The sequence below is a fragment of the Oncorhynchus tshawytscha genome, linkage group LG14 (assembly GCF_018296145.1).
Source record: "Oncorhynchus tshawytscha isolate Ot180627B linkage group LG14, Otsh_v2.0, whole genome shotgun sequence".
NCBI classification, from domain to species: domain Eukaryota; kingdom Metazoa; phylum Chordata; class Actinopteri; order Salmoniformes; family Salmonidae; genus Oncorhynchus; species Oncorhynchus tshawytscha.
Window position 1 is genome coordinate 39,119,756 of NC_056442.1, and position 24,856 is coordinate 39,144,611.

The 24,856-nt window shown below is 42.8% G+C and overlaps 1 protein-coding gene across 1 annotated transcript; it reads right to left on the reverse strand.

Moving 5' to 3' along the window:
• Window positions 1-15,065: 15,065 nt before the first annotated feature.
• Window positions 15,066-20,285, reverse strand: LOC112267606 (ATP-sensitive inward rectifier potassium channel 1-like). The gene is made up of 2 exons (XM_024445805.2): window positions 20,148-20,285; window positions 15,066-16,296 (listed from the first exon to the last, which is right to left on the reverse strand). The coding sequence occupies exon 2, from the start codon at window positions 16,277-16,279 to the stop codon at window positions 15,179-15,181; it is 1,101 nt and encodes a 366-aa protein (XP_024301573.1). The 5' UTR covers window positions 16,280-16,296; window positions 20,148-20,285; the 3' UTR covers window positions 15,066-15,178.
• Window positions 20,286-24,856: the final 4,571 nt, after the last annotated feature.

The following is a 24,856-nucleotide window of genomic DNA, read 5'->3' on the forward strand; positions in this document are numbered from 1 at the left end:
CGTGGTGCTGGCACTGGTGGTACTGAACCGAGGACACGCACAGGAAGCCTTGTGCGGCGAGCTACCACCGGAGGGCTGGTGTGTGGAGGTGGTACTGGATAGAACGGACCGTGCAGGCGCACTGGAGCTCTTGAGCACCGAGCCTGCCCAACCTTATCTGGCTCGATGCCCACTCTAGCCCGGCCGATACCCGGAGCTGGAATATACCGCACCGGGCTATGCACCCGCTCTGGGGACACCGTGCGCACCACTGCATAACACGGTGCCTGCCCGGTCTCTCTAGCCCCCGGTAAGCACAGGGAGTTTGCGCAGGTCTCCTACCTGGCGTAGCCATACTCCCTGTGAGCCCCCCCCCCCAAGAAATTTTTGGGGCTGACTCTCGGGCTTCCGTCCGAGCCGCCGTGCTTGCTTCGCCAACTCCATTCTCCGATAACCTTCCGCGCACTGCTCCATCGAATCCCAGACGGGCACCGGCACTCTCCCTGGGTCGACCGCCCACCTGTCTATCTCCTCCCAAGAAGTATAGTCCATACTGTCCTCCTCTTTGGGCTGCTCCTGTTGCCTATTCTCCTGCTGCACCTTTGGGCGGCTACACTCCCCTGGTTTAGCCCAGGGTCCTCTCCCGTCGAGGATTTCCTCCCATGTCCAGAAATCCTTATTGCGCATCTCCTCTTTGGGCTGCTCCTGCCTGTTGACACGCTGCTTGGTCCGTTTGTGGTGGGTGATTCTGTAACGGTTTTCTAGGTGTGAAGGAGAGTCGGACCAAAATGCAGTGTGTAGATTGCGATCCATAATTTAATAAACAAACGTAACATGAATCTAAATATAAACACTACAAAAACAATAAACGTAACGAAAACCGAAACAGCCTATACTTGTGAAAACTAACACATAGACAGGAACAAGGACACTAAGGACAATCACCCACGACAAACTCAAAGAATATGGCTGCCTAAATATGGTTCCCAATCAGAGACAACGATAAACACCTGCCTCTGATTGAGAACCACTCCAGACAGCCATAGACTTTGCTAGATCACCCCACTAGCTACAATCCCTATATATACACACCACATACAAAAACCCATGCCACACCCTGGCCTGACCCAATACATGAAGATAAACACAAAATACTTCGACCAGGGCGTGACAATTATACACACCTGGTTTCTATTCCATGAATTAATGTTCTTTATTTAACCCTCTGGCTTCCCTCTTTGTTTTGTGCATTATTGTTTGCCATGTGGGTTCGTGTTTTGTGCTCTGGGACATTATGTTTTTCCTTATTGGAACATTACATCTATTTTTGAGTAAATTATCAGATTATTACTCATATCTGTGCCCTGCGCCTGACCCCGCATTTTTCCATTCACCAACACCCTCACACAATGCCTTTTTTAAATACGTTTTCTAATCACAGTCACACACCTCATTTTGCCTAGCCCATAGGCCTATATGTTTTGCTAAGGTTTGTATCACAACTAAAGTGGCCAAATAACTTTAGGCACATTTAGGCGCATTAATACGCTTTACAATGGCCGTAGAGCCTAACTGGCATACATAAGCAGCACATGAGTTCAGCGTTACTCTGGACCCTGATCTCTCTTTTGAAGAACATATCAAGACCATTTCGAGGACAGCTTTTTTTCCATCTACGTAACATTGCAAAAATCAGAAACTTTCTGTCCAAAAATGATGCAGAAAAATTAATCCATGCTTTTGTCACTTCTAGGTTAGACTACTGCAATGCTCTATTTTCCGGCTACCCGGATAAAGCACTAAATAAACTTCAGTTAGTGCTAAATACGGCTGCTAGAATCCTGACTAGAACCAAAAAATTTGATCATATTACTCCAGTGCTAGCCTCTCTACACTGGCTTCCTGTCAAAGCAAGGGCTGATTTCAAGGTTTTACTGCTAACCTACAAAGCATTACATGGGCTTGCTCCTACCTATCTCTCTGATTTGGTCCTGCCGTACATACCTACACGTACGCTACGGTCACAAGACGCAGGCCTCCTAATTGTCCCTAGAATTTCTAAGCAAACAGCTGGAGGCAGGGCTTTCTCCTATAGAGCTCCATTTTTATGGAACGGTCTGCCTACCCATGTCAGAGACGCAAACTCGGTCTCAACCTTTAAGTCTTTACTGAAGACTCATCTCTTCAGTGGGTCATATGATTGAGTGTAGTCTGGCCCAGGAGTGGGAAGGTGAACGCAAAGGCTCTGGAGCAAGGAACCGCCCTTGCTGTCTCTGCCTGGCCGGTTCCCCTCTTTCCACTGGGATTCTCTGCCTCTAACCCTATTACAGGGGCTGAGTCACTGGCTTACTGGGGCTCTCTCATGCCGTCCCTGGAGGGGGTGCGTCACCTGGGTGGGTTGATTCACTGTTGTGGTCATCCTGTCTGGGTTGGCACTCCCCCCCTTGGGTTGTGCCGTGGCGGAGATCTTTGTGGGCTATACTCAGCCTTGTCTCAGGATGGTAAGTTGGTGGTTGAAGATATCCCTCTAGTGGTGTGGGGGCTGTGCTTTGGCAAAGTGGGTGGGGTTATATCCTTCCTGTTTGGCCCTGTCCGGGGGTGTCCTCGGATGGGGCCACAGTGTCTCCTGACCCCTCCTGTCTTAGCCTCCAGTATTTATGCTGCAGTAGTTTATGTGTCGGGGGGCTGGGGTCAGTTTGTTATATCTGGAGTACTTCTCCTGTCCTATTCGGTGTCCTGTGTGAATCTAAGTGTGCGTTCTCTAATTCTCTCCTTCTTTCTCTCTCTCGGAGGACCTGAGCCCTAGGACCATGCCCCAGGACTACCTGACATGATGACTCCTTGCTGTCCCCAGTCCACCTGGCCATGCTGCTGTTCCAGTTTCAACTGACCTGAGCCCTAGGACCATGCCCCAGGACTACCTGACATGATGACTCCTTGCTGTCCCCAGTCCACCTGGCCATGCTGCTGCTCCAGTTTCAACTTCCACCTGACTGTGCTGCTGCTCCAGTTTCAACTGTTCTGCCTTATTATTATTCGACCATGCTGGTCATTTATGAACATTTGAACATCTTGGCCATGTTCTGTTATAATCTCCACCCGGCACAGCCAGAAGAGGACTGGCCACCCCACATAGCCTGGTTCCTCTCTAGGTTTCTTCCTAGGTTTTGGCCTTTCTAGGGAGTTTTTCCTAGCCACCGTGCTTCTACACCTGCATTGCTTGCTGTTTGTGGTTTTAGGCTGGGTTTCTGTACAGCACTTTGAGATATCAGCTGATGTACGAAGGGCTATATAAATAAATTTGATTTGATTTGATTTGATGAGTTTCAAGTTTGGGGAAGATAATTTTCACCATAAAAATGCTACTTTATAATGAAAGCATGACATGCATAATTGCATTTGCGGTCACTTTTGATAATGGTGTTTTTCTGTTAATGGAACATTTGTGCATATAGCCTAATGTTTATTGCTGTGCATATAATGTGAAGAAATAGCCTAATAGTTTATCAACATTTTAAGCTAAATGCTCTGATCTGTTGCGTCAGCCACATTGTGTAAAACGATTTTTTTTATGCTAGTTCTATTAATTTGGTATCTATCGCATCCTACAACTGTCCCAGACTATTTTTGTAATATTTATTTCTCGCACAGAAGAGAATAGGTCGACTTTTGCACTATGGGGGATAGTAGATTGACATAGGCTATTGCTTTTGCTGTTCGTTAGGCTGACTCATCTTGAAGGCTGACGAAAAGTAAATGTGGACAGTTCTTCCAATATCTTCAATATGCACGTCGGAATTGGATAAGGACGCGCGCAGTTGTGTCCCCGATGTGTCTGTCTTCACTTGTAGCCTCTGAGAATTACCCGAAGCCTCTGAGAATTACCCAATCACGTGATGGAGCCATGTAAGTGAGAGGTGATTGGAGCACTACTTATGGCTATTTAGCAGTCTTATGGCTTGGGGGTAGAAGCTGTCTCAGAACCTATTGGTCTGCGAGCTGATGCTCTAGTACTGTTCGCTGGACGGTAGCAGAGTGAACAGTCTATGGCTTGGGTGGCTGGAGTCTTCTACATTTTTTTCTGACATCGCCTGATATAGAGGTCCTGTATGGCAGGGAGCTCAGCCCCAGTGATGTACTGGGCTGTCCACACCACCCTCTGTAGCTCTTTGCAGTGTTAAGTTCTAGCTTGAAATCTACTGATTCATGTTGCTATACTAGAACTCGTGAATTACTTGACATGTATATGGAATGTATGTGTTGGGGTCAATGACGGGTAGATTTGGAACTAAGAAACTTAATCTTCTGTTCCATGTTTCTGATGAGGGAGGTGAAAGGCAATTGTTAGTCTCTAATAAGGCAGGCTGGCTGCGGAAGTAGGGAGGAGTGAGGAATGTGTCTCGAGGTCAAATCAACAGATGAAGTGAGAAGAAACCTCTGGGAGGGGGGCCAGAGAGGCCCACCACAACGACTCTCCTACTGCAGTACTATTTTTAATTTTTTTATTTCACCTTTATTTAACCAGGTAGGCCAGTTGAGAACAAGTTCTCATTTACAACTGTTACCTGGCCCAGATAAAGCAAAGCAGTGCGACAAAAACAACAACACAGAGTTACATATGGGATAAACAAATGTACAGTCAATAACACATTAGAAAAATCTGTATACAGTGTGTGCAAATGAAGTAAGGAGGTAAGGCAATAAATAAGTAATTAGTTATTGCGAAGTAATTACAAGTGGCGAAGTAATTACAATTTAGCTGTTTACACTGGAGTGATATATGTGCAGATGAGGATGCGCAAGTAGAAATACTGGTGTGCAAACGAGCAGAAAAACAAAAACATATGGGGATGAGGTAGATAGTTGATTGGATGGGCTATTTACAGATGGGCTGTGTACAGCTGCAGTGATCGGTAAGCTACTCTGACAGCTGATGCTTAAAGTTAGTGAGGGAGATGTAAGTCTCCAACTTCAGTGAGTTTTGCAATTCGTTCCAGTCATTGGCAGTAGAGAACTGGAAGGAAAGGCGGCCAAAGTAGATGTTGGCTTTGGGGATGACCAGTGAAATATACCTGCTAGAGCGCGTGCTACGGGTGGGTATTGCTATGGTGACCAGTGAGCTGAGATAAGGTGGACCTTTACCTAGCAAAGACTTATAGATGACCTGGAGTCAGTGGGCTTGGCGAAGAATAAGTAGCGAGGACTAGCCAACGAGAGCATACAGGTCGCAGTGGTGGGTCGTATATGGGGCTTTGTTGACAAAACAGATGGCACTGTGATACACTTCCACACTCAGGGCTGTGACTACACCAGTGAGAGGAACCAATTACATTTATGTCTAGCAACAGTGATGTATTGGTTATCTAGATGTGTAAGGAGTTGACCACGCCTATTAGGAGGTTATAAATACTGTATTTGTGCTTGTGTAATCATGTCTTGTCTTTGCAGCTGTACGACCCAGTGGGTGAATAAACTTGGTTTGAGATTTTTATTAAATTTGTTCAGAACCTGATATTTCTCGATTTTTGTAATCACAGAGTAAAAAAAACGTTGGGGTAGATTAAAACACACACTGGCCTCCTTGTGAACAGAAGTTATCATGTTTTGTGTTGTCTGTAATTAAAACCTTTTTGTTGCTGATTAAGATTTGGCAAAGTAAAAATGAACGAAATATACATATTCTCTTTTAGAAGAGGATGGGGTGTCCATATCTCTCCCTTTGAAATGTTTCCCGAGGCTGTTGCTTTGGGAGAGCAGTTAGTAAAATTCTGCAGTTCTATTAAGTATATGTGTACACAGCTCCCAATCAAGTAAGGCCTGGCCATTTGTTTGTTTTTGCCCTATGTGTTACCACACACAACCCACCTGTTATGAATATTTGTTAGTGATGGTAATACCGTTTCTGATTTATTTGGTATTAGTGGGTTCTTCACAGGTTAGAAAGGATGCACCTTAAAGGGCACACCAATGAAATTTTCAGAGGTATCCATTGTCGAAATTTTGGTTGCACACATACATTCTCTTGATAAGAAATGTGCTAAAAATCCCAATGTAAACCTGGGGCACAGAATGTTTGAAATGTCTTTAAATAATGAGTCTGAAGTACAGGGAAATAAAAGGGAAGGAACACTCACTTAATGGTGTTGAATGACCTCTGTTCTGACTTTCTGGTGAGGCCTGATCACCCTCACCAGAAAGGCTAGATACATTGGTTGAGATTTAATTATAATATGTACATTCTGGTAAATATGAAGAAGTGTATTGCTGTGATTGTTTTTTGTTGTTCTGTTTTTGTCTTTGCTTCAATACAAATCTCATCAGATAAGGTCTGCTGTATGGTCGGAATGTCTCCCTAAGGGTTAGCCCTCTAACTCCCTGACCATGTAAATCTGCGCTGAGGTCGCCAATATGATAAGGGAGTATAAGCCAATCTGCTAAATGGTTTCAATAGTGTGTTTTTATTCTCTTCAAGATTTGTCGTACAAATTTGTATTAAGAATATTGGGAATGTAATCATTTGTGATACAGTGAATAGTTTATCCGGATTTCCAAAATAAGAAATGCCCTAAACTGTTGTTCTGGTCTGTCATCTCTTGAGGTTATGACAAAGATGACCCCAGATTGTATCTAGATGCATGAAAGGATCATAATTTGACCGAGAACAGTGTGAGCCTCACCACCCCCTCGGTTGAAGTAATGGCGTTCACTATGGCCATGAGTCCCGAGACCGTCCATGTGGAGTGAGCATGGAGAGAGATCACGTCCAAACTTCTCTCATGCTGCTGGTGTACTGGCCAGAAAATGGACAAGACAGAATGGACCGTAAAGGATGGTATGAGTTACATGTGTGCCATTGGGAGGATGAACTATACAGCTATCTAAAGAAGAAAATGAAGAGACGCCAGAAGAATGAGTGCCGGGGAGGGACGGGGGAGTCAACTGTGCCCATAATGGATTTAGGCTTCTTCAAAATTGGTCATTTGGGGGTGTCAGGTTGATTGTGGGGGTCAGCACACTGTGACATTTATGGTAATTTAGATTTAAAATGCATTGCGATACCGATCTGTCATTAACATGCAACTCGCAAAAGTGTAGGAGGTGGATCAACGGGGGGCCGTGCTGAGAAAAGTTCATGCTGGGAATAAGATGAATATACTGTATGTCAATGTTAGTAGTACATGCTGTATATTTATCTCCCGTATGTAAATTAACATTCTGCCAGTGTCGGTGTGTGCTAAATTGAGGTTCTTAAATTTGAATGATAGACTCAATGTGAAGCACTAGGGACTGTAATTCTAAATTTGTGTTGGATAATTTACAGTGGGGCAAAAAAGTATTTAGTCAGCCACCAATTGTGCAAGTTCTCCCACTTAAAAAGATGAGAGAGGCCTGTAATTTTCATCATAGGTACACTTCAACTATGACAGACAAAATTAGAAAAAAAATCCAGAAAATCACATTGTAGGATTTTTAATGAATTTATTTGCATATTATGGTGGAAAATAAGTATTTGGTCACCAACAAACAAGCAAGATTTCTGGGTCTCACAGACCTGTAACTTGTTCTTTAAGAGGCTCCTCTGTCCCCCACTCATTACCTGTATTAATGGCACCTGTTTGAACTTGTTATCAGTATAAAAGACACCTGTCCACAACCTCAAACAGTCACACTCCAAACTCCACTATGGCCAAGACCAAAGAACTGTCAAAGGACACCAGAAACAAAATTGTAGACCTGCACCAGGCTGGTAAGACTGAATCTGCAATAGGTAAGCAGCGTGGTTTGAAGAAATCAACTGTGGGAGCAATTATTAGGAAATGGAAGACATACAAGACCACTGACAATCTCCCTCGATCTGGGGCTCCACGCAAGATCTCACCCCGTGGGGTCAAAATGATCACAAGACCGGTGAACAAAAATCCCAGAACCACACTGGGGGACCTAGTGAATGACCTGCAGAGAGCGGGGACCAAAGTAACAAAGCCTACCATCAGTAACACACTACGCGGCCAGGGTCTCAAATCCTGCAGTGCCAGACGTGTCCCCCTGCTTAAGCCAGTACATGTCCAGGCCCGTCTGAAGTTTGCTAGAGAGCATTTGGATGATCCAGAAGAAGATTGGGAAAATGTCATATGGTCAGATGAAACCAAAATAGAACTTTTTGGTAAAAACTCAACTCGTTGTGTTTGGAGGACAAAGAATGCTGAGTTGCATCCAAAGAATGCCATACCTACTGTGAAGCATGGGGGTGGAAACATCAAGCTTTGGGGATGTTTTTCTGCAAAGGGACCAGGACGACTGATCCGTGTAAAGGAAATAATGAATGGGGCCATGTATCGTGAGATTTTGAGTGAAAACCTCCTTCCATCAGCAAGGGCATTGAAGATGAAACGTGGCTGGGTCTTTCAGCATGACAATGATCCCAAACACACCGCCCGGGCAACGAAGTAGTGGCTTCGTCAGAAGCATTTCAAGGTCCTGGAGTGGCCTAGCCAGTCTCCAGATCTCAACCCCATAGAAAATCTTTGGAGTGAGATGAAAGTCTGTGTTGCCCAGCAACTGCCCCAAAACATCACTGCTCTAGAGGAGATCTGCATTGAGGAATGGGCCAAAATACCAGCAACAGTGTGTGAAAACCTTGTGAAGACTTACAGAAAATGTTTGACCTCTGTCATTTACCAACAAAAGGTATACAACAAAGTATTGAGATAAACGTTTATTATTGACTAAATACTTATTTTCCACCATAATTTGCAAATAAATTCATTAAAAATCCTACAATGTGATTTTCTGGATTTTCTTTTCTCATTTTGTCTGTCATAGTTGAAGTGTACCTATGATTACAGGCCTCTCTCTTCTTTTTAAGTGGGAGAACTTGCACAATTGGTGGCTGACTAAATACTTTTTTGCCCCACTGTACCAATAGGTCTAATTATGATTTGGAAAAGCGAGAAGGAGAGACAGCTGCCCCTAAACTGTGAGGAGAGCACAAAGTGAAGGGAGGGTGCACTGCTTATCCTGCAGGTTGTCTTTGAAACTAATTAATTATTTGTGGAAATCCATTGAGTCTAGCGAGGTTATCAGAAAATCGACTAGAATGTAGCATGGGCTATCCATAATTGGGATGATGATGGTAGAGGCTTTGTGGTACTGGCCCCAATCTCATTCTTAACAAGGTTGGTGTGAAACTGTTATAACATGTGTTCTCTCTCTTCCCTGTGAAAGTCAATAAGGTTTCTAGGTTGTGTGAAATGTGAGTGATCATTGTTCCAAATTAGGGAAATGGACTTGAGCACTATTTGAGTATGTTTATAACTATATAAGTGGCCAATCAGTAGTAATTATTGGGTTAGATGGAATGATTTATGTGCAAATGTATTTGTGGCCGGCAGCAGCCTGTCTCTGAATCTAATTGACTTAGGCCACCTTCTACTGACAGGGAAGTCTGGGGGAAAGCAGGAGGAAGTTTTTAGGGCATTCATTTTTGTGTACCCCAGCAGAACAGTGTCCCGAAGGTTAAGGAAGGTGGGAATCGTCATGTTATCAAACTTCAGTTTTTGCTATATATTAATATGCATAGCTTAATGCATTACTACCTGTCATATTTTGTGTTTCCTTTTGCTTTTCAAGTCTTTTGCTATCACTCTCGTAGGAACCCGAAGGAGGAAGAGAAAGTCACAAGCTCCGGCTGAAATGTCAGAGGGGTGTTGGCTTGTGAAGGGATGCATACAGCCGTGATGATTACGGATGAGAACTATCTTGGTAGATAAAAGTGTCTGCAGCTTACTATGAGGTATTCTATATCAGGTGAGCAAAAGCTTGAGATTTCCTTCACACTGGAAGCAATGTTCATGAAGAGACTCACCCCTCCTTTGGACTCTAGGCCACCTTTGTCCGATTGTGCCACTGCATGGAGAAACCATGGAGTGCATGGAGTTCTATGTACAGAGTAATCCAGCCATGTCTCTGCAGGGCATATTATATTGCAGCTTTTTAAGTCTCTCCAACGAAGGAGAGGGTCAGAGGGTCAATGATGGTAATGGTGAGAGGTTAGCATGTCTTCGGGGGTATGATCTTTGATCCTCTGTAAAGTTCTCACTCATCATCGTTCACGATTCATTCAGGATTATCCATAATGATTGTAGCGTCCACATTAATGTACAGTAGAAGTGTTTGGAAACATAATCTATTGTTATTTACAATTAACGTCACTCCAAAATGACACAAGACACTATTTACTATTCGTTTTGATTGGGCTCAAAATATTCGCTTACACACCAAAACAATCTGTAAATGCATCCAACAAGTCTGTAGAGTCACAAGCTTCATGTAGTCATTGCATGCTAGGAATTGGGACCAAATAAAAATCTTATTGGTAACTTATTGAGAAAATATATATTGTTTGTTAAACTGAATCTCTTTCTCTGAGCAGTTGTGGAAATGTATTTATTTTCATTTATTTATTTATTTATAGGGGACAATGTACATTAATCAACATCAATATTACAATAATGAAACATCCATGTAAATGTGCCGGGTTTAGTCAAAAGCTCATTTGCACCCGTAGTCCCTGGACATGTAAGGGTCTTTACACAGCCACTATACAAATACTCACTAAAGTAATACAAAATACAAATACATTACATCCAATAATATATCATTCTAACAACAACAACAACACTATCATCAATTGTCGTCTTACGTACGAGGAACCACAGATAACTCATGTGTACAGGTTTGGATAGATTTGAGCCATGTTTTAAATTAAATTTTAAAAATACAATAATCATTGCGGCTTCTCATGTCCATGGGCATTGCATTCCAGTATACTGTAGCTATTACAGAGAAGGCTGATTGACCGATTTTACTTTGTTGAAAAGAGACAATGGAATCCCCTCTAGTTACAGCCCTTGTTATCCCGAGGTGCTTTCCTTGAGCATGATATGCTGGCATAGGGTTTTTTCCCCCCAAAAAGTTGGATACAATATAGCACAGTTTTTTTTGTTATTTTATACATTCAATATTGCTCATCTTTATCAACGGTATCTTTAATATCGTATCCTACTGTATGTACAGTGGGGAGAACAAGTATTTGATACACTGCCGATTTTGCAGGTTTTCCTACTTACAAAGCATGTAGAGGTCTGTAATTTTTATCATAGGTACACTTCAACTGTGAGAGACGGAATCTAAAACAAAATCCAGAAAATCACATTGTATAATTTTTAAGTAATTAATTTGCATTTTATTGCATGACATAAGTATTTGATCACCTACCAACCAGTAAGAATTCCGGCTCTCACAGACCTGTTAGTTTTTCTTTGAAGTCCTCCTGTTCTCCACTCATTACCTGTATTAACTGCACCTGTTTTAACTCGTTACCTGTATAAAAGACACCTGTCCACACACTCAACCTCTCCACAATGGCCAAGACCAGAGAGCTGGTAAGGACATCAGGGATAAAATTGTAGACCTGCACAAAGCTGGGATGGGCTATAGGACAATAGGCAAGCAGCTTGGTGAGAAGGCAACAACTGTTGGCGCAATTATTAGAAAATGGAAGAAGTTCAAGATGATGGTCAATCACCCTCTGTCACGCCCTGGTCTAAGTATTTTGTGTTTTTCTTCATGTATTGGGTCAGGCCAGGGTGTGGCATGGGGTTTTTGTATTGTGGTGTGTTTTGTCTTGGGGTTTTGGTGTGTATGTATTGGGATTGTAGCTAGTGGGGTTATCTAGCAAAGTCTATGGCTGTCTGGAGTGATTCTCAATCAGAGGCAGGTGTTTATCGTTGTCTCTGATTGGGAACCATATTTAGGCAGCCATATTCTTTGAGTTTGTCGTGGGTGATTGTCCTATGTGTCGTTGTTCCTGTCTTTGTGTTTTGCACCAGATAGGGCTGTTTTGAGTTCTCACGTTTATTGTTTTCGTTAGTTTATTCATGTATAGCGTCTTCATTAAAGAAACATGAATAACCACCGCGCTGCGTTTTGGTCCTCCTCTCCTTCACCACAAGAGAACCGTTACACCCTCGGTCTGGGGCTCCATGCAAGATCTCACCTCATGGGGCATCAATGATCATGAGGAAGGTGAGGGATCAGCCCAGAACTACACGGCAGGACCTGGTCAATGACCTGAAGAGAGCTGGGACCACAGTCTCAAAGAAAACCATTAGTAACACACTACGCCGTCATGGATTAAAATCCTGCAGCGCAAGCAAGGTCCCCCTGCTCAAGCCAGCGCATGTCCAGGCTCGTCTGAAGTTTGCCAATGACCATCTGGATGATCCAGAGGAGGAATGGGAGAAGGTCATGTGGTCTGATGAGACAAAAATAGAGCTTTTTGGTCTCAACTCCACTCGCCGTGTTTGGAGGAAGAAGAAGGATGAGTACAACCCCAAGAACACCATCCCAACCGTGAAGCATGGAGGTGGAAACATCATTCTTTGGGTATGCTTTTCTGAAAAGGGGACAGGACGCCTGCACCGTATTGAGGGGAGGATGGATGGGGTCATGTATCGCGAGATCTTGGCCAACAACCTCCTTCCCTCAGTAAGAGCATTGAAGATGGGTCGTGGCCGGGTCTTCCAGCATGACAACGACCTGAAACACACAGCCAGGGAAACTAAGGAGTGGCTCCATAAGAAGCACCTCAAGGTACTGGAGTGGCCTAGCCAGGCTCCAGACCTGAACACAATAGAAAATCTTTGGAAAGAGCTGAAATTCCGTATTGCCCAGCGACAGCCCCGAAACCTGAAGGATCTGGAGAAGGTCTGTATGGAGGAGATGGCCAAAATCCCTGCTGCAGTGTGTGCAAACCTGGTCAAGAACTACATGAAACAAATGATCTCTGTAATTGCAAACAAAGGTTTCTGTACTAAATATTAAGTTCTGCTTTTCTGATGTATCAAATACTTATGTCATGCAATAAAATGCTAATTAATTACTTAAAAATCATACAATGTGATTTTCTGGATTTTTGTTTTAGATTCCGTCTCTCATAGTTGAAGTGTACCTATGATAAAAAGTACAGACCTCTACTGTCATGCATAGGTGTAATAGGTGGCAGGGAAGTCAGGCGCAGGAGAGTCAAATGGAGTGTAAAATGGAGTCTTTTAATAAAGTCCACGGAGTATGCTCCATAACACTACATGTACATAAACACACAAACATGGGTACGAGGACCCGACGCGCACCTATACAACAATCACACTACACTGACAATAAAACAATCTCTGACAAAGACATGAGGGAAAACAGAGGGTTAAATACACAACAGGTAATGAATGGGATTGAAAACAGGTGTGTGGGAAGACAAGACAAAACCAATGGAAAATGAAAAAAGGATCAATGATGGCTAGAAGACCGGTGACGTCGAACGCTGAGCACCGCCCGAACAAGGAGAGGCAACGACTTCGGCAGAAGTCGTGACATCTACATGCTTTGTAAGTAGGAAAACCTGCAAAATCAGCAGTGTATCAAATACTTGTTCTCCCCACTGTATATATACAGTTGAAGTCGGAAGTTTACATACACCTTAGTCAAATACATGTAAACTCAGATTTTCACAATTCCTGACATTTAATCATAGTAAACATTCCCTGTCTTAGGTCAGTTAGGATCACCACTTTATTTTAAGAATGTGAAATGTCAGAATAATAGTAGAGAGAATGATTTATTTCAGCTTTTATTTCTTTCATCACATTCCCAGTGGGTCAGAAGTTTACATACTGTACACTCAATTACTATTTGGTAGCATTGTCTTTAAATTGTTTAACTTGGGTCAAACGTTTCGGGTAGCCTTCCTCAAGCTTCCCACAATAAGTTGGGTGAATCTTGGCCCATTCCTCCTGACAGAGCTGGTGTAACTGAGTCAGGTTTGTAGACCTCCTTGCTCGCACACGCTTTTTCAGTTCTGCCCACACATTTTAAATAGGATTGTGGTCAGGGATTGTGATGGCCACTCTAACAACTTAACTTTTTTGTCTTTGACCCATTTTACCTCAACTTTGGAAGTATGTTTGGGGTCATTGTCCATTTGGAAGACCCATTTGCGACCAAGCTTTAACTTCCTGACTGATGTCTTGAGATGTTGCTTCAATATATCCACATAATATTCCTCCCTCGTGATGCCATCTATTTTGTGAAGTGCACCTGTCAATCCCGCAGCAAAGGACCCCCACAACATGATGCTGCCGCACGGTGCTTCACAGTTGGGATGTTGTTCTTTGACTTGCAAGCCTCCCCTTGCAAGCCTCCAAACATAACAATGGTCATTATGGCCAAACAGTTCTATTTTTGTTTCATCAGACCAGAGGACATTTCTCAAAAAAGTATGATTTTTTTTCCCCATGTGCGGTTGCAAACCATAGTCTGGCTTTTTCATGACGGTTTTGGAGCAGTGGCTTCTTCCTGCCTGAGCGGCCTTCCGGTTTATGTCGATATAGGACTCGTTTTACTGTGGATATAGATACTTTTGTACCTGTTTCCTCAAGCATCTTCACAAGGTCCTTTGCTGTTGTTCTGGGATTGATTTGCACTTTTCGGCACCAAGTATGTTCTTCTCTAGGAGACACAACATGTCTCCTTCCTGAGCGGTATGACGGCTGAGTGGTCCCATGGTGTTCATACTTGCATACTATTGTTTGTACAGATGAACGTGGTACCTTCAGGCGTTTGGAAATTGCTCCCAAGGATGAACCAGACTTGTGGAGGTCTACAATTTTTTTCTGAGGTCTTGGCTGATTAATTTAGATTTTCCCATGATGTCAAGCGAAGAGGCACTGAGTTTGAAGGTAGGCCTTGAAATACATCCACAGGTACACCTCCACTTGACTCGAATGATGTCAATTAGCCTATCAGAAGCTTTTAAAGCCATTACATAATTTTCTGGAATTTTCCGAGCTGTTTAAAGCCGCAGTCAACTTAGTGTATGTGTACTTCTGACCCACTGGAATTGTGATACAGTGAATTATAAGTGAAATAATCTGTCTGTAATTAATTGTTGGAAAAATGACTTGTGTCATGCACAAAGTAGATGTCCTAACCGACTTGCCAAAACTATAGTTTGTTAACAAGACATTTGTGGAGTGGTTGAAAAACTATTTTAAATGACTCCAACCTAAGTGTATGTAAACCTCCCACTTCAACTGTACATATTATACATTTTTCCTCCAAAAGTTCACAACTTGGTCATATTAAGTTATTCTAGGATACCAATCACTCCAAATCCACCGTTGTCGATTCCATTAAAGGAGGGGATGTGGTGTCCTACTATGTTGTGGAAGCAGTAGGCACAGTGTGCAGTGGTCACCGCCACCACCTTGGAGAAGTTGGAGAAGTCCACTCTGTACTTGCCCTCTTTACTGCGGGAGATGATGGGCAGGAAGTTGTAACCCCACATGATCTCCTGAGGGATGAAGGAAGTCCTGACCTGGCAGGCTGAGCTGGTGGTCTCGGCTGTGCCGTCCAGAAAGACCACCAGCTCAAACTCCTGTTTATGGAAGGTGTCCTCTGCCATGTCAAAAAAAGGGCTAGCCTTGTCAATCACATGGTAGAGTGTGAGAGGGCACACAAAGAAGAGGTTGTCCTTCCCAGCGTCCATCAGGAACTCAATGTTCACCTGGTCCATGATGATTGTCTCCCCATCGGGTTTGACGGTTGTCCTCAACAGCTTGCCGTAGATTTGGCTCCCGATCATCAGGGTCTTTCGTAAGTTGGCCACTCTTATCATGAGGCAAAGGAAGTCCTTCTTAGGACAGATGACAGCCATCTCACTGAATGTGATGGTCTTGGCCCTTTTCTTAGGGAGGGATATCTTGGACACGATGACTCCACATATGAAGCAGTGTATGAGGGCCCCTATGAGAGTCTGGATAATGATGAGGGCTACAGCAACAGGACAGTGAGGGGTAATGGCGCGTACACCATACCCGATGGTGGTCTGGGTCTCCAGGGAGAAGAGGAAGGCTGTAGTGAGACCGACGACGTTCCACACACAGGGGGTGTGATCGTTTGAGGGGTTCTGCCACTTCAGATCCCCGTTGTTCCGGGCAATCCAGAACCACAGCAGGCTGAAGATGAACCAGCTCAGGGTGAAGGAGGTGATGAAGAAGAAGAGGACAAAGCGCCAGCGGAACTCCACAAAGGTCGTCCAGAAGTCCACGAGGAAAGCAAAGTGGTTGCCGTATATGACGTTGCCAAATTCAATGTTGCAGCGGCCATCTTTGGTCACCAGCCGAGTTCTGCGGATTCTTCGCTCCACCAAGTGGTCCTGGATGAGCTTCTGGATACCAAACACCATTTTCTAGCTCCTGTCGTCTGTTAGAGAGGACAATGTGTTAATTTAAATTTGGTACACACCCAGAAAAATAAATCAAATATCCTTATCATCCACAAACTGTTAGATGTATACAGACTAAATACTATTAATACAGAGGGGTTTTCTGGGGGTTTTCATGAATATGTTTAATCTTCCAAGATTAACCTGCATCCCACCCTGTAACCAATCCCTCCCTCTGTGCCAGTTGTTTAATTAAGGTTCTTGGATGCTTTGAATTGAATGGAACAAGTATTATGAACCAGAATTCAATGATTAATAATGTCCTTATCCTTTGAAATCATTGTTTTTCAGATGAAATAGCTGCCCTTCACAACTTTCTAAATGCAATAATGACAAACCAAGCATTGGTCTATAAGAGGCTGTAAGAGAGAATGGAGTTGTGTAACATTCACTCTTGGATTCAGACTTGTGAAAAAGTTAATGTTTTACCTTCTTTAATTCTTAATTTCACACATCGTTATTAAACTATTTAGGTAAAACACAAGGTAATAGTCCCACTGACCTTAATTGTCATCAAAATATCATTATTTGAAACAGCTTAGTAGCACAAACGCCTCAGCCAGTCTATGATCAATGAAATGATTTCACCTGCTCCAACCCTCAGTCTTATTACTTAACTGTAAAGTGTTGCTCTAGTTACTAGCAGTTGCTATGCATCACTTGCACATTTTAATCCACACTTAAATCCTGTAATCCTGGGCACATGGCATAGTTAAGACCCCAAGTCATTACAGAAAGAAAGTTATTGTTGAAATATATCACTCCACTGACCCAAATCAGTCAGATCCCCATAACCTCCCTAAATCCATTATCATCTAGCCTATTACAATCATATATAGTTGAAGTCTGAAGTTAACATACACTTGTTGGAGTCATTAAAAATTGTTTTTCACCCACTCCACAAATTTCCTGTTAACAAACTATAGTTTTGGCAAGTCAGTTAGGACATCTACCTTGTGCATGACACAAGTAATTTTTCCAACAATTGTTTACAGACAGATTATTTCACTTATAATTCACTGTATCACAATTCCAGTGGGTCAGAAGTACACTAAGTTGACTGTTCCTTTAAACAGCTTGGAAAATTCCAGAAAATGATGTAATGGCTTTAGAAGCTTCTGATAGGCTAATTGACATCATTCGAGTCAAGTGGATGTGTACATGTGGATGTATTTCAAGGCCTACCTTCAAACTCAGTGCCTCTTCACTTGACATCATGGGAAAATCCAAATTAATCAACCAAGACCTCAGAAAAAAATTGCAGACCTCCACAAGTCTGGTTCATCCTTGGGAGCAATTTCCAAATGCCTGAAAGTACCACGTTCATCTGTACAAACAATAGTACGAAAGTATAAACACCATGGGACCACGCACCTGTCATACCACTCAGGAAGGAGACGCGTTCTGTCTCCTAGAGATGAACGTACGTTGGTGCGAAAAGTGCAAATCAATCCCAGAACAACAACAAAGGACCTTGTGAAGATGCTGGAGGAAACGGATACAAAAGTATCTATATCCACAGTAAAACAAGTCCTATATCGACATAACCTGAAAGGCCGCTCAGCAAGGAAGAAGCCACTGCTCCAAAACCGCCATGAAAAAGCCAGACTATGGTTTGCAACTGCACATGGGGACAAAGATTGTACTTTTTGGAGAAATGTCCTCTGGTCTAATGAAACAAAAATAGAACTGTTTGGCCATAATGACCATCGTTATGTTTGGAGGCTTGCAAGGGGGAGGCTTGCAAGCCAAAGAACAACATCCCAACCGTGAAGCACGGGGTTGGCAGCATCATGTTGTGGGGGTGCTTTGCTGCAGGAGAGACTGGTGCACTTCACAAAATAGATGGCATCATGAGGCAGGAAATTTATGTGGATATATTGAAGCAACATCTCAAGACATCAGTCAGGAGGTTAAAGCTTGGTCGCAAATGGGTCTTCCAAATGGACAATGACTCCAAGCATACCTCCAAAGTTGTGGCAAAATGGCTTAAGGACAACAAAGTCAAGCTATTGGAGTGGCCATCACAAGCCCTGACCACAATCCTATAGAAAATGTGTGGGCAGAATTGAAAAAGCGTGTGCGAGCAAGGAGGCCTACAAACCTGTCTAAGTTACACCAGCTCTGTCAGGAGGAATGGGCCAAAATTCATCCAACTTATTGTGGGAAGCTTGAGGAAGGCTACCCGAAAAGTTTGACCCAAGTTAAACAATTTAAAGACAATGCTACCAAATACTCTTTGACTGTATGTAAACTTCTGACCCACTGGGAATGTGATGAAAGAAATAAAATCTGAAATAAATCATTCTCTCTACTATTATTCTGACATTTCACATTCTTAAAATAAAGTGGGGATCTTAACTGACCCAAGACAGGGAATTTTTACTAGGATTAAATGCCAGGAATTGTGGAAAACTCAGTTTAAATGTATTTGGCTAAGTTGTATGTAAACTTCCGACTTCAGCTGTAGCTGCATATAAACTGGCACTTTCATAGTGATCAATGGTAGGGTATAGCACAGAAATATTTGATGGATGACCTCTGGCGATATGAAAGGCATAGGAGTTTTCTGAATAAATTTGTCTTGTCCTGCTGCCAAGTTATGCCAAATACTGATTTGGGTGGTGGTGCGCTTGTTAGAGAGTGGTGTGTACAAATGACCAGTGCCGTAAGCTTGTGCCGTAAGCTTGTGCCGTAAGCTTGTGCCGTAAGCTTGTGCCGTAAGCTTGTGCCGTAAGCTTGTGCCGTAAGCTTGTGCCGTAAGCTTGTGCCGTAAGCTTGTGCCGTAAGCTTGTGCCGTAAGCTTGTGCCGTAAGCTTGTGCCGTAAGCTTGTGCCGTAAGCTTGTGCGTTTGTTTCTACGCTCAAAGCTTTGAAACGTCCTGTATTGTATTTCACAAACAGAAACCCGATAATCACACACCATGCTTTGTTGTGAAGCTTTTCCTGTTGGGTCTCACAAAGCATTTTACCACTAATCATTATTTCTTCCCCATTGTTACTGTGTAGTGATGTAATGAATGCTGATTTTAGGTTTACTTTGATACGATGCTTGGCTGATGCTTTTCAGTAATATACTTTTGAAATAGTGATACTTTTATTAGTATTGTATGGTTCAATTGTCAATGTCAGTAATAACTCTTCAACAATGAATGGTTTCCTCAAGGAAATCTTATAATAATTCATTTAGGCGTGTTACACACTGCTCTGCAACCAATGCCAAGGTAATAGGGACCATTTCCACCCTTGTAATCATCAGTTTGTGATTAATTGCGATGTTTTGACTACACTTATTCAGATTTTAATGTTTGAGCCAATTAGATACTTCACTCAATATTTACACTGACATATGTAAACACATGTTGTACACTTTGCTTCTGCAATGAGAGGTCAGAAAGTCCGCTAATTATTTTACCTTTTGTGAGAAAGGTAATAACAATAACAATAAAAATATATAAAAATATATATATTTATTTTCCCAAGACCATTTCCTTTTAATGTTAAGATCCTCAATAATTTACAAGACGACAAACTAGCCTATACATGTGCCTGCACACAAAGTTAGGAGTGGAGTCATATCAGTCATACTACATACAATATGCTCACTGGCAGACATGCCACTTTCACTCATAGTGTTTTGGGAAGCAGCGCTTCTTTTAAGGAAGAAGAACATTAGCGGAATGGCGATTTAAAAATATATGCATCACATATTTGTAGGAGAGAGTAGCTCTAACACGACAAGCTCACCCTAGGCTCAAAGTGGCTGCATTTAAACATGATAGATATTATCATTACACTGTTGTTATAACAGGAGAATACAAAGTACTCACTGGATGATAATGGTCCAACTACAGAAGATGAGATCCTCCCTCAAACTGAGTTTTCCTGTGAGTGTGGAAACTGTGTTGCACCCTGGATCACCTCTGTCTCTGTCTCTCTCTCTCAGCCAGTCTCTGATGGTGTGCCCTCTGAACTGTAGTGTCTCAGTGCTACAGCTGTGTGTGCTTTTATAAAGCCTTGTACTGATGGGATTGGAATCACTTCAGGTGATGTTTACACACATACAAACATGAAGTAGGCTACCCATACAGCCCTCGAGCAGTGGGCATGTGTTTAACCCACACTGCGCTGGTACCCGGGTCCAGCCTGACTACCCCCTGGAAGCTGTGTGCCACTGTTTACTGTACACACACATACATAATCACACACAATGGGAAAAATAAAGATCTTGAATCGAGGGACAGCTTTTCTGATAAGACGTGTGACATAGGATTTGAGTTGTATCTGCTATTGAATTGTCAACCTGAGTCAAACAGTGATGCTGCATTTATGATGCACAGTCGCACAGTCACACAGTTCCCCTGATCTACCCGTAGCTCACAGCTCCTGAAGTGCTGTGACTTGCACTTTCTCCTTTTCTTATTCACAGATTACTGTGATACTTCTAAGGCCTGGTGAGCTCATCCCCATTGTGAATGAAAAGTAAACCTAGCAACATGCATAGGTTAGACTAACACAGAGAAAGGAGATGAAAGAAAGAGACCATGTCCTAGATCAGATAGCAGATAGCTCTCTTGGGTAAGACTGGTATTATCTTTGTTCATGATTGTGGAGGATATGTGTGAATGCGTGGGGTAGGGGGTAGACGTGGTGTGAATTGCTGTTTGTGTCGTCTTTCACCTCGTATTGTTTCCATGAAAAATTTGCGTTTTTATCTTCCAAGTCTACATGTCTGTTGACACACAAGAAGGGTTCATGGCTGACAAAATGATTACCGTACTTCATCTTCCTAGGTATAATGGTTTCCACTAGCTACCACAGCCAAAAAGTCCAAATTGGCTATATCGTAAAAATCATAAAAATGAATTAAAACAAATATTTGCTTTTTGGTCTTCATTTCTGGTTAGGGTTAGGCATAAGGTTAGCGGTGAGGTTAAGGTTAGGTTTATGTTCAAAATCACATTTTAATAAGAGAAATTAAGAGAAATTGAAGAAATAGGCAAGGTTTATGACTTTGTGGCTGGGGTAACTAGGGACGACCAGGTAGTTTTTTAGTTTTGTTTATTAAACAACTAACAACTAAACCGTGAAAAAGCCATACATGCACATTAGTAAAATCATAGAGGATAACACACAATAAAATCTGGGACTTATTCACATTGTGGTCCTCTTAAGACAAGATCAAACACAGTTGCACACAGAATGACCTTGAAATAATAAAACATAAAAACAAAGAAGAAAAACTATCTCATCACTGCAGTTACATCATAGGGCACATTCACTTGGGCACAGAAGACATCAAACAGTTTGGTACTTTGTTTTTAAAGCTGCCCAGAGAGGAAGTTGTTTTTATGGGCAGAGGCAACTCATTCCACTCTGAGGCTCCAGTACACAAGAATGTACCTTTCCCAGCATTACTCCTGAAACTGTATAAGCTATAATGCTTTAGTACCTGTTATAAGCATGTATGAGCCAGCATTATCTTAACATAAGGTTAATAATACACTACATGACCAAAACTATGTGGGCACCTGCTCGACGAACATCTCATTCCAAAATCATGGGCATTAATAGGGAGTTGGTCCCCCCTTTGCTGCTATAACAGCCTCCACTTTTCTGGAAAGGCTTTCCACTATATGTTGGAACATTGCTTTGGGGACCACAAGAGCATTAGTGAGGTCAGGCACTGATGTTGGGCGATTAGGCCTGACTCGCAGTCAGCGTTCCAATTCATCCCAAAGGTGTTCGACGGGGTTGAGGTCAGGGCTCTGTGCAGGCCAGTCAAGTTCTTCCACACTGATCTCGAAAACCCACTTCTGTATGGACCTGGCATTGTGCACTGGGGTATTGACATGCTGAAACAGGAAAGGGCCTTCCCCAAACTATTGGCAAAAAGTTGGAAGCACAGAATCATTGGGAATGTCATTGTATGCTGTAGAGTTAAGATTTCCATTCAGTGGAACTAAGGGGCCTAGCCCAAACCATGAAAAACAGCCCCAGACCATTATTCCTCCACCACCAAACTTTACAGTTGGCACTATGCATTCGGGCAGGGAGCGTTCTCCTGGCATCCGCCAAATCAAGATTCATCTGTCGGGCAGCCAGATGGTGAAGCGTGATTCTTAACTCCAGAGAACGCGTTTCCACTGCTCCAGAGTCCAATGGCGGTGAGCATTACACCGCTCTAGCCGGCACTTGGCGTTGCGCATAGGGAATCTTAGGCTGGTGTGCGGCTGATCGGCCATGGAAACCCATTTCATGATGCTCCCGAAGAATACTTATTGTGCTGATGTTGCTTACAGAGGCAGTTTGGAACTCGGTAGTGAGTGTTGCAACCGAGGACAGACGATTTTTATGCGCTACACGATTTAACACTCGGCTGTCCCATTTTGCAATATCCCTCAATCAATTCGATTTTCAGCTCTTTTTCATGGAATGTTTATAGGTTTTGGTCGAAAAATCAGGTCAGAGGAAGTCCACAAAGACTTGGAATTAATTCAAGTTGGAGGATAATTTAGGCTTCTTGATATGAAATTATTTTCTTTTAATTTATGATGAAAAAAATCTGTCTCACGTGATGGTTTTCAGCAAGGGGTCCGTTTTTCTACAGGGAAGCTTTCTGCAGAGTCATCATATTGAGGGACATTCATGTTCCTCAAACATCAGTCTGCCCTGCAGAGTCTCTGGCAGAAATGGTAGGCTGCTACGCTCTCAAATGTCTGACGTGGAAAATTGGGTCGTACTCAAAAATGATTGGCTGCTTTTGATCACACAAATAGTCCTTCAAAATGATTTGTTTGGCATGTAGCTGCCTCATTGTCTGTATGCATCGATGCTCACCTCTAGCTGACAGATGAGAAAAATGTAAACATTCAGAGAAGCAAGCTTTTATCAATATGATTGTAGGACAGAGGCATACTGCGATATCTTTGTGTATATGAGGTGGGTGAGGCTGTACATGTCAATGGTACTGTTCCAGTTAGACCTTGATGTGGCTTTCAGGCTTTCCTCAAACACGCTGTGGCTGCTGGTTACCATGCTGGCATCTAACAAGAGCAGGTATAGACTCTCAGGGTCACATGGAGGTGTGGGTGTGTGCGTGCGTCTCTTCCTCCCTTGTCTTGCATTACCTAGCTCATGTCCTCCCCTTGCATGTCCTCCCCTCCAAAGACTTCATGACGATTAAGCAGCCGTCTAGCTTGTAGAACGTAATTACACTGAAGTGAAAGAAAAGGCCTAAATTAAATCTGAGCCTATGAAAAGCTGAAAATCTATTATTTTCTCTCGAGCGGCCTTTTTCATCCTGTTCTGTTCTATAAGGGGTGCAGTGGCGTGTGTTATGGTATGAGTGCCAATGTAATTTCTTACAGATGTAGGATCTTAATTTGATCACCCTGATGCAGGAAAACTTGTCGTTTTTAGGTTTAAAAAGCCTTTTGAAGTTTGTGATTCTCAATTTCTGACTTGATTTTCCCTTACAAAAAATGTATCTACCCCTAAAAAAATGTCCATTAATTATAATCCACAAAACAATTCACATTTCCTGTTGCTGTAGGATTATTTTCCTGCTGTAGCAAACAGGCTCAAATTAAGATCCTACATCTGTAGAATGATATGTGACACTAAGAGGTGGAAAGAGCACCATTTGTAAGAGAGAACATTAAGTTAAAGCCCGCTGCAAGCTCTTTCTATTGTCCCCCCTGTCTGGTTTAGTTTTGCCACGTCTGCTGTTGTAGATAACACCGCACCATAGTTAGTTCCCATTTCATTTACAATTACAGGTACAGTCCTTTACATTTAAGCTTCCATTTCTGGTTGTTGTGAAATAATAGAAACATTGTCTGACCACCTTATCCCACTGCTGAACATTTCCTTTCAGCCTGTGTTATTTTTCTCTGTCAGTACTTCACTCCCCTACCTTCACTCCCCTACCACAACACAAGGCTGATTGGGGTCAGAATGAGCCTACAAAGTGGAGGTACTGATCCTTCTAACCCCGCCAGGCCTCCCTGAGAACCACAGGGCTGGTCAGCTTGATGAGGAATTACTATCAGACATTGGTGCCAATCCAACACTGTTCCACTTCCAGAGACCAAACACCGGCTGGAGTGTTTTTTTCCCCCTCTAAGCATGACAGGACCTCCCAGCAGACAACATGAACATTTGTATAGACAACACTGTTACAAGAGATGGCTTACAACAAGCCTAACCCCCCAGCCCAGCCAACAGCCACATCCTGTCCTGTTGTAGTTATTCACCTCTACAACAACAGTGCAGCAATACTTACACACTGTACATTCACACAGAGAACTGCAGCAGTCAGGGCAATTCTTCAATGGTTTACTGCTACTGCTTCTCTCCACACAGTGTCTGTGTGTCAGGGCTGTCCTTCTCACGCACAACACACCATCGTGGGCAAGTGGTCTAGTCTTCCAGTAGAGTGCATCCTTGCTTCCCTGTTTTTAAGTTGAAATCCAAACCTCTTCCAAAGAAATTGTTGCAGTTCTCTCAGTTTAAATATTGTGCTTGATAGGAGGTA

Coding starts and splice junctions, on each gene's coding strand:
- LOC112267606 (XM_024445805.2), bottom strand. CDS start 16,279: ATGGTGTTTGGTATCCAGAAGCTCATCCAGGACCACTTGGTGGAGCGA.